The sequence below is a fragment of the Nerophis lumbriciformis genome, linkage group LG38 (assembly GCF_033978685.3).
Source record: "Nerophis lumbriciformis linkage group LG38, RoL_Nlum_v2.1, whole genome shotgun sequence".
NCBI lineage: Eukaryota > Metazoa > Chordata > Actinopteri > Syngnathiformes > Syngnathidae > Nerophis > Nerophis lumbriciformis.
In genome coordinates, this window is record NC_084585.2 from 2,476,026 (window position 1) to 2,491,586 (window position 15,561).

Sequence of the window (15,561 nt, forward strand, 5' to 3'; positions counted from 1 at the left end):
AGAATCAGCACCTCCAAGTCCGAGTCCATGGTTCTCGCCCGGAAGGGGGTGGAGTGCCATCTCCGGGTTGGGGAGGAGATCTTGCCCCAAGTGGAGGAGTTCAAGTACCTCGGAGTCTTGTTCACGAGTGGGGGAAGAGTGGATCGTGAGATCGACAGGCGGATCGGTGCGGCGTCTTCAGTAATGCGGACGCTGTATCGATCCGTTGTGGTGAAGAAGGAGCTGAGCCGGAAGGCAAAGCTCTCAATTTACCGGTCGATCTACGTTCCCATCCTCACCTATGGTCATGAGCTTTGGGTTATGACCGAAAGGACAAGATCACGGGTACAAGCGGCCGAAATGAGTTTCCTCCGCCGGGTGGCGGGGCTCTCCCTTAGAGATAGGGTGAGAAGCTCTGCCATCCGGGAGGAGCTCAAAGTAAAGCCGCTGCTCCTCCACATGGAGAGGAGCCAGATGAGGTGGTTCGGGCATCTGGTCAGGATGCCACCCGAACGCCTCCCTAGGGAGGTGTTTAGGGCACGTCCCACCGGTAGGAGGCCGCGGGGAAGACCCAGGACACGTTGGGAAGACTATGTCTCCCGGCTGGCCTGGGAACGCCTCGGGGTCCCACAGGAAGAGCTGGACGAAGTGGCTAGGGAGAGGGAAGTCTGGGCTTCCCTGCTTAAGCTGCTGCCCCCGCGACCCGACCTCGGATAAGCGGAAGAAGATGGATGGATGGATGGATATATGTATCCAGTGATTATACTTCAAAGTTATTTTCCATTTAACTTCACCAGTTTTAGATTATTTTTATTCAAAATCGCTGAATTTTCCACATTTGCCGTTCAAATACTGAGAAGAGACGGTGCGGTGATCGGCAGCCAGTTGAGGCACGTCACTCAGTGCCTCAACATGGATTGCGCAATGACTCGGCTAACTGCTGGCCTGCTGTGCAGTGAGACCGTATTGCTATATGAATTATATTATACATTTCCATAGTTTAGTTAGCTGAGGTATATAATGTACAGTGTATTTTGTCAACAACTGTATGTGTGTAACGTATTTCTTGTGCTGAGCGATCATAAAACTGCTGCGAAGACGCACTGGCTGAGGCTCGCGGAATCCCGCCTCCTGGTGCCGGTTAAGGCACCTCCGCCGCAGACTGCACCCCCCGACGGGAGCGCCACACCAACCAAAGCCCACACCCAAACCCTCCACGTGCAAGACCGAATCCACCCTAAAAAAGTCACTTAACAAGAAGCCAAAAAGTGCAAAAACAACATTGCTCGCGCCGGAGGAGCCGTGAACGACTGCAGGGACACAACATTAGGTACACCTGCAGACTGCATCACGGATTTCATATTTCATTCATTCACAACTCCTCCAACACGAACACCACTGTTCCCGCACTTATAAGTAAAGGTAAGACCATAATAACGTTTTTTTTTAATTAAATGTGCTTTTTTGTGTGCTACAGTTTGTATGTGTAAAGTTAAAGTTAAGTTAAAGTACCAAGATTTCACCACACTAGGTGTGGTGAAATTTGTCCTCTGCATTTGACCCATCCTCTTGCTCACCCCCTGGGATGTGAGGGGAGCAGTGGGCAGCAGCGGCGCCTTCTGTACTGTTCCACATGTTTTTTCACCATGCTTTCTGTAACCAACCGGACCAAACTCACACGCATTACAAACATAGCAGCTAAAATCATCGGCCTACCCACACCCAACATTTCAGACTTACCGTATTTTCCGCACTATAAGGCGCACCTAAAAACCACAAATTTTCTCAAAAGCTGACAGTGCGCCTTATAACCTGGTGCGCTTTATTACGATTCATTTTCATAAAGTTTCGATCTCGCAACTTCGGTAAACAGCCGCCATCTTTTTTCCCGGTAGAACAGGAAGCGCTTCTTCTTCTACGCAAGCAACCGCCAAGGAAAGCACCCGCCCCCATAGAACAGGAAGCGCTTCTTCTTCTACTGTAAGCAACCACCCGCCCCCGGAAGAAGAAGAAAAAACGCGCGGATATCACCGTACGTTTCATTTCCTGTTTACATCTGTAAAGACCACAAAATGGCTCCTACTAAGCGACAAGGATCCGGTTCATAAAAAGACGCAATCTCTCCATCCGCACACGGATTACTACCGTATTTCACAGCAACTGATATTCCTGTGAACTGCACTGTGGATACAACGGGAGCACGTACGGTGAATATTCGCACCACAGGGAATGAGAAGTCATCCTTCACTGTGGTTCTAGCTTGCCATGCTAACTTCCACCCATGGTGATATTCAAAAGGAAGACCTTGCCAAAAGAGACCTTTCCAGCCGGCGTCATCATAAAAGCTAACTCGAAGGGATGGATGGATGAAGAAAAGATGAGCGAGTGGTTAAGGGAAGTTTATGCGAAGAGGCCGGGTGGCTTTTTTCACACAGCTCCGTCCATGTTGATATACGACTCCATGCGCGCCCACATCACAGATGGTGTCAAAAAACAAGTGAAGCACACAAATACAACACTCGCCGTCATTCCGGGTGGATTAACCAAAGAACTCCAACCGCTGGATATTGGTGTCAACAGGGCATTCAAATCACGACTGCGAACGGCGTGGGAACAATGGATGACCGAAGGCGAACACACCTTCACTAAGACGGGCAGACAGCGCCGGACGACATACGCCAACATTTGCCAGTGGATCGTAAATGCCTGGGCGGATATTTCGGTCACAACTGTGGTCCGAGCTTTCCGGAAGGCAGGATTCACAGAACAACAGCGACACTGACTCCGATGACTTCGACGAGACGGAACCGGCCATTTTGGATCCCACGCTTGCGCAACTTTTCAATTCGGACACCAAAGACGAAGAATTCGAAGGATTTACGAATGAAGAATAACTTCAGAAGGTGAGCGCTATGTTTATTTTGTGTGTTGTGACATTAACGTTCGAGCAACATTATGTTGCTATTGCTCTACACCATTTTGAATTTTACTATGTTTGTGATTGCACATTTGCGTACATTTTGGGACAGAGTTGTTAGAACGCTGGTTTTCAATATATTATTAAAGTTTGACTGAACTATCTGACTGTTTTTTTGACATTCCCTTTAGTGCAGAGTAGGCGCGGCTTATAATCCGGGGCGGCTTATTGGTGGACAAAGTTATGAAATATGTAATTCATTGAAGGTGCGGCTAATAATCCGGTGCGCCTTATAGTGCGGAAAATACGGTAAACCACAGGTCCATCACCCGACTGGCAAAAACAATAGTCCAGGATATCACTCACCCACTACACCAATACATCATCCCACTACCATCAGGGCGCAGGTACAGAACAATCAAATTCCGGAGGGCCCGCCTCAGGAAAAGCCTGATCCCTGCAGCTATAGCCGCTAGTGATGGGTTGATGAGGCGTCATGAAGCGTTTCGACACATTGCAAAACTGTGTTGATACTGTGTCGATACTGTGTCACTAAATACTGACATCTGCTGGACATTAAAAATCCCTACAGGCAACCTATGGACCGACTCAACTAACACTGATTTTATGACCTAGTACAGTGGTTCTCAAATGGGGGTACTTGAAGGTATGCCAAGGGGTACGTGAGAATTTTAAAAAATATTCTAAAAATAGCAACAATTCAAAAATCCTTTATAAATATATTTATTGAATAATACTTCAACAAAATATGAATGTAAGTTCATAAACTCCGTGAAGCACAAGCTCAGGTTTGTCACTAAAATGTCCGTCAAAAAGAAGTGTGAAAAGAAATGCAACAATGCAATATTCAGTGTTGACAGCTAGATTTGTTGTGGACATGTTCCATAAATATTGAGGTTAAAGATTTTTTTTTTTGTGAAGAAATGTTTAGAATTAAGTTCATGAATCCAGATGGAGCTCTAATACAATCCCCAAAGAGGGCACTTTAAGTTGATGATTACTTCTATGTGTAGAAATCTTTATTTATAATTGAATCACTTGTTTATTTTTCAACAAGTTTTTAGTTATTTGTATATCTTTTTTTCCCAAATAGTTCAAGAAAGACCACTACAAATGAGCAATATTTTGCACTGTTATACAATGTAATAAATCAGAAACTGATGACATAGTGCTGTATTTTACTTCTTTATCTTTTTTTTTTTCAACCAAAAATGCTTTGCTCTGATTAGGGGGTACTTGAATTAAAAAAAAATTCACAGGGGGTACATCACTGAAAAAAGGGTTGAGAACCACTGCTGTAAAGCATCACCAGTCCTACAGAAGTTTAGACTGCGGCATGAAAGTGGACCGGGAGATTTTCAGTGACCATCCCACAGCTAAAGGGATGGCCTGTGGCCGAACAAAAGCCAAGGCATTGTGCGAGAACGTCATCGCTCACTATTTGGTACAGGAACATACCGACTACAGTATTTTCCGCACCATAAGCCGCCCTGGGTTATAAGCCGCGCCTTCAATGAACGGCATATTTCAAAACTTTGTCCACCTATAAGCCGCCCCGTGTTATAAGCCGCATCTAACTGCGCTAAAGGAATGTCAAAAAAACAGTCAGATAGGTCAGTCAAACTTTAATAATATATTAAAAACCAGCGTGATGTGGGCGCGCATGGAGTCGTATATCAACATGGACGGAGCTGCGTGAAAAAAGCCACCCGGCCTCTTCGCGTAAACTTAAACTTACCTTAACCACTCGCTCATCTTTTCTTCATCCATCCATCCCTTCGAGTTAGCTTTTATGATGACGCCGGCTGGAAAGGTCTCTTTTGGCAAGGTCTTCCTTTTGAATATCACCATGGGTGGAAGTTTCTGGCCATTAGCATGGCAAGCTAGAACCACAGTGAAGGATGACTTCTCATTCCCTGTGGTGCGAATATTCACCGTACGTTCTCCCGTTGTATCCACAGTGCGGTTCACAGGAATATCAAAAGTCAGTGGAACCTCGTCCATGTTGATAATGTTCTCTGGCCGGATCTTTTTTTCAGCTATCTTGTTTTTACAATATGCACGGAAAGTAGCCAGCTTTTCTTGAAAGTCTTTAGGCAGTTGCTGTGAAATAGTAGTCCGTGTGCGGATGGAGAGATTGCGTCTTTTCATGAACCGGAAACCTGTCGCTTAGTAGGAGCCATTTTGTGGTCTTTACAGATGTAAACACACAAAGGAAATGAAACGTAATATCCGCGCGCTTCTTCTTCTTCTACGGGGGCGGGTGGTTGCTTACAGTAGAAGAAGAAGCGCTTCCTCTTCTATGGGGGCGGGTGCTTACCTTGGCGGTTGCTTGCGTAGAAGAAGAAGCGCTTCCTCTTCTACGGGGAAAAAAGATGGCGGCTGTTTACCGTAGTTGCGAGACCGAAACTTTATGAAAATGAATCTTAATATTAATCCATATATAAAGCGCACCGGGTTATAAGCCGCACTGTCAGCTTTTGAGTAAATTTGTGGTTTTTAGGTGCGGCTAATAGTGCGGAAAATACGGTACATAAAAGAAAACAACCTACCCTTTTCCGTAGCAACCGACGCCTCAAATAAAGGAACAAACAAGTGTTTTCCCATTGTGGTAAGGTATTTTCACTTTGATGAAGGCATCCAACATGTCCTGTTGGATTTTTATAGTGACAGCAACGAAACGTCAGAAGCCATAACAAACCAGCTGCTGGCAAAACTTGAGATGTCTGGCTTAGAGGTGAAAAACATGTCTGCATATGCAGCACACAATGCCAGTGTCAATTGTGGCAAACATAACAGTGTGTATCAGAAGCTGAAACTGAGCCAAAAAGATGTGCTCCCTGCAAACTGTTTGGCCCATATTCTGCATAACGCAACCAGATATGCAGCAAGCAGCCTTGATGTTGATGTGGAAACATTTTTGTGGCATTTTTTTTAAATTATATATGTGAACTACATTTAAGTCCACACATGTTATGCTTTGTGGCACTCTGCACTTGAAAAGATTCATCTCAGTGGTCACTTTTTGAACACCACAATGTATTGAATCAATACAAATACTGTTAACAAACACTTGACTTTAATATTTTTTCCTATTCAGCCACACAAACATCATCTTTAAACCACTCAAAATTGTACTATAAATAAGAGTATACCAGAGTCCTATGTACACCATAGTCATTTATTGATATGCCGCATAATGTCCTCCTTTTTGGTGTCATGGAAATGGTCACCCTACTACTCTACCCACCTCTGTCTATGACACATATTTAACCTTCATAGTTCATGACATTGCTCCATGATAGATTTCCAGGAAAGTTGCAGCAAGAAGTGCAGGTCTAATGAAAGAAAAAGCACCATGTGCTGCATCAGACCTGAATTGGCTCCAGTCACCATTGCGGTCTTCCCACGGAGCTGCGTGGGGCACGAGCGCGGGTCCCAGCACCCTCTCCGCTGGAGACGCACCACCAGGGCCAGCAGGACCGTGGACACCATCCAGAGTGGGCTGTAGACCACATCCCTCCAGTCCATGGTGCAGTGTGGGCGAGGGCGGATGATTCGAAGCGAGTGACAAAGGAGGAAGTCCACGGCAAGTGGGCGTGGCCAGAGTGCTGGTGAAGAACCTTGATCTGTGGACTGTGGTGGTGATTCATCAACGTCATGTGGAAAACTTTTGACAATGTGGGAAAGTCTTCCTCCCGAGGGTGGTCCAACTGCAACAACTTAGTTGGACTTGAATCAGCACTTTTCAAATGAAATGTGAAGAAAACAGTTTGAAGTTATTTGACATTTGGAACTAATTGGCTTTATATGTTTTGTACTTGTGTGAATGTTGTCTGTCTATCTGTGTTGGCCCCGTGATGAGGTGGCGACTTGTCCAGGGTGTACCCCGCCTTCCGCCCAATTGTAACTGAGATAGGCTCCAGCGCCCCCCCGCCACCCCAAAAGGGAATAAGCGGTAGAAAATGGATGTTTTGCACTTTCACTTTCACACTTTGTTGCAGTCAATTCTGGTCCATTTCCCCAATGTCCTTTATAGTGGACATGAGGACTACTACAACATGCCTAATTTACAAACCCCGTTTCCATATGAGTTGGGAAATTGTGTTAGATGTAAATATTGTCATGACTTGGTCCGGGGTGTGTGCTTTTCCAGGATGCAACGGAAAGTTGGCTCGTGCGAGACGGGAATTAAGGTACATGATTTATTTATTAACTATAAATACTAAAAAAAAGGCTCAAACAAAAAGTGCGCACAGTGGCGGAGAATAAACTATGAACGATTAAACAAAACTTGCAAACTATGGCTTGAATAAAGAAAACTTACTTGGCATGGACAAAAAAGGACAGAGCATAAATGTGGTGTGAGATCGTCAGGACGAACAACAGAAAATGAATGAACTTAAATACTATGGACATGATTAACAACAGGTGCGTGACTCAAAACAGGTGCGTGACATGACAGGTGAAACTAATGGGTAACTATGGTGACAAAACAAAACAAAAGTGCACAAAAAGTCCAAAAATAAAACCTGATCACACAGACATGACAAATATAAACGGAATACAATGATTTGCAAATCCTTTTCAAGCCATATTCAGTTGAATGCACTACAAAGACAACATATTTGATGTTCAAACTCATAAACTTTATTTTATTTTTGCAAATAATAATTAACTTAGAATTTCATGGCTGCAACACGTGCCAAAGTAGTTGGGAAAGGGCATGTTCACCACTGTGTTACATCACCTTTTCTTTTAACAACACTCAATAAACGATTGGGAACTGAGGAAACCAATTGTTGAAGCTTTGAAAGTGGAATTCTTTCCCATTCTTGTTTTATGTAGAGCTTCAGTCGTTCAACAGTCCGGGGTCTCCGCTGTCATATTTTACACTTCATAATGCGCCACACATTTTCGATGGGAGACAGGTCTGGACTGTAGGCGGGCCAGGAAAGTACCTGCATTTTTTTTTTTTTACGAAGCCACGCTGTTGTAACACGTGCTGAATGTGGCTTGGCATTGTCTTGCTGAAATAAGCAGGGGCGTCCATGAAAAAGACGGCGCTTAGATGGCAGCATATGTTGTTCCAAAACCTGTATGTACCTTTCAGCATTAATGGTGCCTTCACAGATGTGTAAGTTACCCATGTCTTGGGCACTAATGCACCCCCCATACCATCACACTTTTGAACTTTGCGTCGATAACAGTCTGGATGGTTCGCTTTCCCTTTGGTCCGGAGGACACGATGTCGAGTATTTCCAAAAACAATTTGAAATGTGGACTCGTCAGACCACAGAACACTTTTCCACAGGGGCGGTATAGCTCGGTTGGTAGAGTGGCCGTGCCAGCAACTTGAGGGTTCCAGGTTCGATCCCCGCTTCCGCCATCCTAGTCACTGCTGTTGTGTCCTTATATATATATATATATATATATATATATATATATATATATATATATATATATATATATATATATATATATATATATATATATATCCATCCATCCATTTTCTACCGCGTGTCCCTTTTTGGGGTTGCTGGAGCCTATCTCAGCTGCATTCGGGCGGAAGGCGGAGTACACCCTGGACAAGTCGCCACCTCATCACAGGGCCAACACAGATAGACAGACAACATTCACACTCACATTCACACACTAGGGACCATTTAGTGTTGCCAATCAATCAATCAATCAATATATATATATATATATATATATATATATATATATATATATATATATATATATATATATATATGTATATATATATATATATATATGTATATATATATATATATATATATATATATATATATATATATATTTACATATATATATACATACATATATACATACACATATATATATATATATATATATATATATATATATATATATATATATATATATATATATATATATATATATATATATATTTACATATATATATATACATACATATATACATACACATATATATATATATATATATATATATATATATATATATATATATATATATATATATATATATATATATATATATATATATATATATATATATCCATCCATTCATTTTCTACCGCTTATTCCCTTCGGGGTCGCGGGGGGCGCTGGAGCCTATCTCAGCTACAATCGGGCGGAAGGCAGGGTACAACCTGGACAAGTCGCCACCTCATCGCAGGGCCAACACAGATAGACAGACAACATTCACACTCACATTCACACACTAGGGACCATTTAGTGTTGCCAATCAATATATATATATATATATATATATATATATATATATATATATATATATATATATATATATATATATATATATATATATATATATATATATATATATATATATATATATATATATATATATTTACATATATACATATATACATTATATATATATATATTACATACATATATATATACATATGTATATACATATATATACATATATATAATATATTTACATATATATATACATACATATATATATATATATATATACATACATTTGTATATATATATATATATATATATATATATATATATATATATATATATATATATATATATATATATATATATATATATATATATATATATATATATACATACATATATATATATATATATATATAATGTACACTACACACATTAAGTTTACTACTGCTTTCTTTCTGGGATGGTGTACAATGTGTGGTTAAATGATTCCATGAGGTGTTTCCTTCATGTTGTTTCCTGTCTTTCTCACTTTTAGCACTAGATGTCGCTGCTGTCCAAAACAAATTCCACATATTGTATTATAAACATATTGTATTGCAGTGTAACCTCAAAGGTCTTTTGCCTGCCTGAATTAGGACACGCTTATAGATTTTATAGCGATATAGATAAAACATTGTATTAAACAAAAAATCACCTCACACTCTGAGCATTTATCTAATCCATATAGTAATCTAAGTACATGTAGTATTCTCCACTACATGTTTCTCAATATCATTTGGTCTAGATATTGTTGAGTAGATCAGACTAGAGCTATCCTACTTAGTCCTTGAGTATGAAGAGATGACTCCTGCCCTACTTAGTCCTTGAGTATGAAGAGATGACTCCTGCTCAGTGAATTGTCTGACTGTGATTCTGAAGACAGGCTCGTGTTGTGCCAGTGGCCAAATGGACACCTTGTCTACTTGCAGCCACAACCTTGTTGTGCCAAATGTGCTGAGGGCCAAAAGCACAAATAGCCTGAATGTAAAGTTGACTTCATTAGTGCAAATATCACCTATAAATAGCCTTGTGAACATGCCATCAATAATTGTGTGAGCTCAAAAGAGGTCAGTATGAATTTGTATTCAATTCCAGAACACCCCAATCTGGTCTAAGAGTCCTGCTGCCATTCATTCAATGCACTGAACATTCCAGCACTTGGATGAATGAGAATATTCACAATTTGTGAAGCGACTGGGATGGGAATCAGGACTCAGACCTCCAAGTCCGAGTCCATGGTTCTCGCCCGGGAAAGGGTGGAGTGTCATCTCCGGGTTGGGGAGGAGATCTTGCCCCAAGTGGAGGAGTTCAAGTACCTCGGAGTCTTGTTCACGAGTGAGGGAAGAGTGGACAGGCAGATCGGTGCGGCGTCTTCAGTAATGCGGACGCTGTATCGATCCGTTGTGGTGAAGAAGGAGCTGAGCCGGAAGGCAAAGCTCTCAATTTACCGGTCGATCTACGTTCCCATCCTCACCTATGGTCATGAGCTTTGGGTTATGACCGAAAGGACAAGATCACGGGTACAAGCGGCCCAAATGAGTTTCCTCCGCCAGGTGGCGGGGCTCTCCCTTAGAGATAGGGTGAGAAGCTCTGTCATCCGGGGGGAGCTCAAAGTAAAGCCGCTGCTCCTCCACATGGAGAGGAGCCAGATGAGGTGGTTCGGGCATCTGGTCAGGATGCCACCCAAACGCCTCCCTAGGGAGGTGTTTAGGGCACATCTTTTTTCACAGAGTCATGCACAGCCAGTTATCTGGAAATCAATGTCAATAAAACAAAAGAAATATGGTTCAACCCCCCCTCACCTCAGAACCCCATCATCATAAACACACAAACAGTTAAAACAGTTGACACTTTTAAATACCTGGGCATAACCTTGGACAATAAACTCACCTTTGATCAACACACCACGGACATTCAAATAAGAAGTCAACAAAGACTGTCAGCCATCCGGAAACTTAAAGGACTATACGTTGCACCTCATCTCCTGTTATTACTTTACCAAAGCATTGTTCAACCCATCCTTCTGTACTGTTCCACATGTTTTTTCACCATGCTTTCTGTAACCAACCGGACCAAACTCACACGAATTACAAACATAGCAGCTAAAATCATCGGCCTACCCACACCCAACATTTCAGACATAAACCACAGGTCCATCACCCGACTGGCAAAAACAATAGTCTAGGATATCACTCACCCACTACACCAATACATCATCCCACTACCATCAGGGCGCAGGTACAGAACAATCAAATTCCGGAGGGCCCGCCTCAGGAAAAGCCTGATCCCTGCAGCTATAGCCGCCCTTAACAGCAGGCCCGGCCGACCCGTCTGACAAGCCTGTAAATGTGTGTTGGTCATGTATGATGTCTTTTTCTTCTTATTATTTTTTGTGTGTGATGTGTAATGTCTAGTGTTTAAATGTACGGCAGTGACAATGAATTTCCCCAAGGGGACCAATAAATCTAATCTAATCTAAAAAATAAAAAAAATCTGACCGGTAGGAGGTCACGGGGAAGACCAAGGACACGTTGGGAAGACTATGTCTCCCGGCTGGCCTGGGAACGCCTCGGGATCCCCCGGGAAGAGCTGGACCAAGTGGCTGGGGAGAGGAAAGTCTGGGCTTCCCTGCTTAGGCTGCTGCCCCCGCGACCTGACCTTGGATAAGCGGTAGAAGATGGATGGATGGATGGATGGATTCACAATTTGTTTTAATTAGAAATGACAAAAAAAACCACAGCCACCCATTTTCACCTCCACTATAATGCATATTTTTAAGAATATACTGTAATCCTGATATGTTGTAAGTTGTTTTCACATTAGTACCGAATGGGTCAAAAATTGGTGGTCCAGGAGGAGCTTGGACAGGCTGAAATCACGAGTATCCCAGCACCATATCAATAATATTACCCTGAGAAACACAATGAATTTCCAAAATAACTTGTTTGACTGCCCGTTGCCGTGGGATGCCATATTCAAACTAATCTATAAAACTACTATTGATGTGCAAAATCCATCCATCCATCCCATCCATCTTCTTCCGCTTATCCGAGGTCGGGTCGCGGGGGCAGCAGCTTAAGCAGGGAAGCCCAGACTTCCCTCTCCCCAGCCACTTCATCCAGCTCCTCCCGGGGGACCCCGAGGCGTTCCCAGGCCAGCCGGGAGAGATAGTCTTCCCAGCGTGTCCTGGGTCTTCCCCGTGGCCTCCTACCGGTCGGACGTGCCCGAAACACCTTCCTAGGGAGGCGTTCGGGTGGCATCCTGACCAGATGCCCGAACCACCTCATCTGGCTCCTCTCCATGTGGAGGAGCAGCGGCTTTACTTTGAGCTCCCCCCGAATGACAGAGCTTCTCACCCTATCTCTAAGGGAGAGCCCCGCCACTCGGCGGAGGAAACTCATTTCGGCCGCTTGTACCCGTGATCTTGTCCTTTCGGTCATGACCCAAAGCTCATGACCATAGGTGAGGATGGGAACGTAGATCGACCGGTAAATCGAGAGCTTTGCCTTCCGGCTCAGCTCCTTCTTCACCACAACGGATCGATACAGCGTCCGCATTACTGAAGACGCCGCACCGATCCGCCTGTCGATCTCATGATCCACTCCTCCCCCACTCGTGAACAAGACTCCGAGGTACTTGAACTCCTCCACTTGGGGCAAGATCTCTTCCCCAACCCGGAGATGGCACTCCACCCTTTTCCGGGAGAGAACCATGGACTCGGACTTGGAGGTGCTGATTCCCATCCCAGTCACTTCACACTCGGCTGCGAACCGATCCAGTTAGAGCTGAAGATCTTGGCCGGAGGAAGCCATCAGGACCACATCATCTGCAAATAGCAGTGACCTAATCCTGCAGCCACCAAACCAGATCCCCTCAACGCCTTGACTGCGCCTAGAAATTCTGTCCATAAAAGTTATGAACAGAATGGGTGACAAAGGGCAGCCTTGGCGGAGTCCAACCCTCACTGGAAACGTGTCCGACTTACTGCCGGCAATGCGGACCAAGCTCTGGCACTGATCATACAGGGAGCGGACCGCCACAATCAGACAGTCCGTTACCCCATACTCTCTGAGCACTCCCCACAGGACTTCCCGGGGTACACGGTCGAATGCCTTCTCCAAGTCCACAAAGCACATGTAGACTGGTTGTGCAAAATCGTTATTTTCAAATTAAAATTATTTATAACTTCTTACCCACGGGGAAAATGTTAAAATGATGGAATATGACAGAGTCAGATGACTGCCCATTTTGTTTGTCAGGAGTCTGAATCCACCCTGCATTTGTTTTGGTATTGTCGTATTGTGTCTTCCTTTTGGGTGGAAGTTGAAAAAATGTGTTTAAGGATTGGTTTGTTTATGAAGCTTGATGTGGTTTCTGTTATTTTGGGAGAGTTCATTGACAATCATGATTTAATCAATTGAATTATAGTACTCGGTAAAAGGTTTATTTTTAAGGCCAAAAACAGATATTCACTTAATATTTCTTTCTTTAAAACATTTATTCAGTATTTTTTAACTTTAGAAAGTTACATGGTTTAAAACGATAATGATGCCAAAAAACATAAAAAAAGATGGGAAGTCCTCAAAGGCTTATGTTGAAAGTGTAATTATGTTTATAGATTATATGTTATCTGTTGTTGTATTCCCTCATTTTTAGTGACCTGAACATAAGCTGGACTGTACATACATTTTTGTTTTGCTTGTTTGTTTTTGTTTTGAAAATGTAATTTTGTTTATAGATTATATGCAATCTGTTGTGTTCCAAAATTTTCTGTTTTTTTTGTTTTGTTTTGTTTTTGTTTTTCTCAGTGTACATGAATGTGTCATGACTTGGTCCGGGGTGTGTGCTTTTCCAGGATGCAACGGAAAGTTGGCTCGTGCGAGACGGGAATGAAGGTACATGATTTATTATTATCAAAAAAAGGAATAAATGAAAGCGCGCACAGTGGCGGAGAATAAAACTATAAAACCAAAAGACTATAGCAAAAAAGTACAAACAAAAAACACGCACAATGGCGGAGAACAAACTATGAAACCAAAAAGACTATAAATATGGAACAAAAACTTACTTGGCTTGGACAAAAGTAGTTGCTTGAGGAATTGACATGAAAAGAAGTATCAGGCATGAACAGAGCATAAATGTGTTGAGGTCGTCAGGACGAACAACAGAAAATGAATGAACTTAAATACTATGGACATGATTAGTGAAAGCAGGTGCGTGACTCAAAACGTGAAACGGGTGCGTGACGTGACAGGTGAAAACTAATGGTTGCTATGGTGACCAGACAAGGGAGTGAAAAGACAGAAACTAAACAAAACATGACTTAAAACAAAACATGATAATACAGACATGACAGAATGAAGGTGTGTGTTGCTGGACCCGACTTGGACATTATCTGGACTGGACCTGGTTCTAAAAAAAAAAAAAAACTTTAAATGAAGCTAATTTCATTTACAACCAGTTCTGGTGAAGATAAGGTCCTTTCTTTCCTTTTTTTTTTATTTTATTTATTTTTTTGATAAGATAAATAAATATTTTCTTGGATAAAAAGGAAAGTAAAACAATATAAAAATAATTACATAAGGGAGAAAAAAAAAAAAAAAAAAAAAAAAAGTAATTAAATGAAAATGTTAGTGGACCAGCAGCACAAACAATCAAGTGTGCTTCAGGGACTGTGGCCAGGGCCGGCCCGTGGCATAGGCCGTATAGGCAAATGCTAAGGGCGCCGTCCATCAGGGGGCGCCACGCCAGTGCCACAAATGTTGGAGAAAAAAAAAAAAAAAAAAAGTTGGTATTATTATTTCTAAATACAAAAAATAATCCCACGTTAATTAAAATGCAAAGTAAAGCCTATTTAATAGAAATATTATTTGTTACAACCCCCCCCCCCCCCCCTCCCTTCCCGTATCATGACTCTTTTTGGACGTCACCACATCAAAAAATCAACACAAGATGTCAAAACGGCCAAAACTGTCAGGTGCCCAGGGAAGAAAAAAGAGAAAAGAAGAGGAGTAGAAACGAGAAAAGACAGAGTTAGCAGGTAGGTAACGTTAGCCTACATGAAATGATTTGTCTGTTACAGAATGTGATAGTAACCTGGCTTTTTAGCATTAAGCTAATGTTACATGATTCGGCAATTGCTAATCAATAAATAGCTAGTTCTGTTTTAACGTCGGGTTAATATTGTGGAGGGGGCTAAATTGTTATGGAAAATAATAATGTAACGTTAGGTAATTACAGTACTCCCACCTTACATTCCTCAGGGACATTTGTATTAGATCTTTTAAGCAGGTGTTTTTTGTTTACATTGTTATTGCCTTCTGGTTAGCTAATGTTTGCCCTGCAGGTAATAGTCACTTGTCCACCCGTTTATATAT

The 15,561-nt window shown here is 42.2% G+C and overlaps 1 protein-coding gene across 1 annotated transcript in view; it reads right to left on the reverse strand.

Annotated features, from left to right (window-relative positions):
* Positions 1-6,530, reverse strand: part of LOC133578209 (retinol dehydrogenase 12) — a 29,937-nt gene extending 23,407 nt beyond the window's left edge. Inside the window, exon 1 of the mRNA XM_061932441.2 lies at positions 6,292-6,530. Within this exon, the coding sequence (XP_061788425.1) occupies positions 6,292-6,448 (157 nt within the window). The 5' untranslated portion in view covers positions 6,449-6,530. The remainder of the gene's footprint in view (positions 1-6,291) is intronic.
* Positions 6,531-15,561: the final 9,031 nt, after the last annotated feature.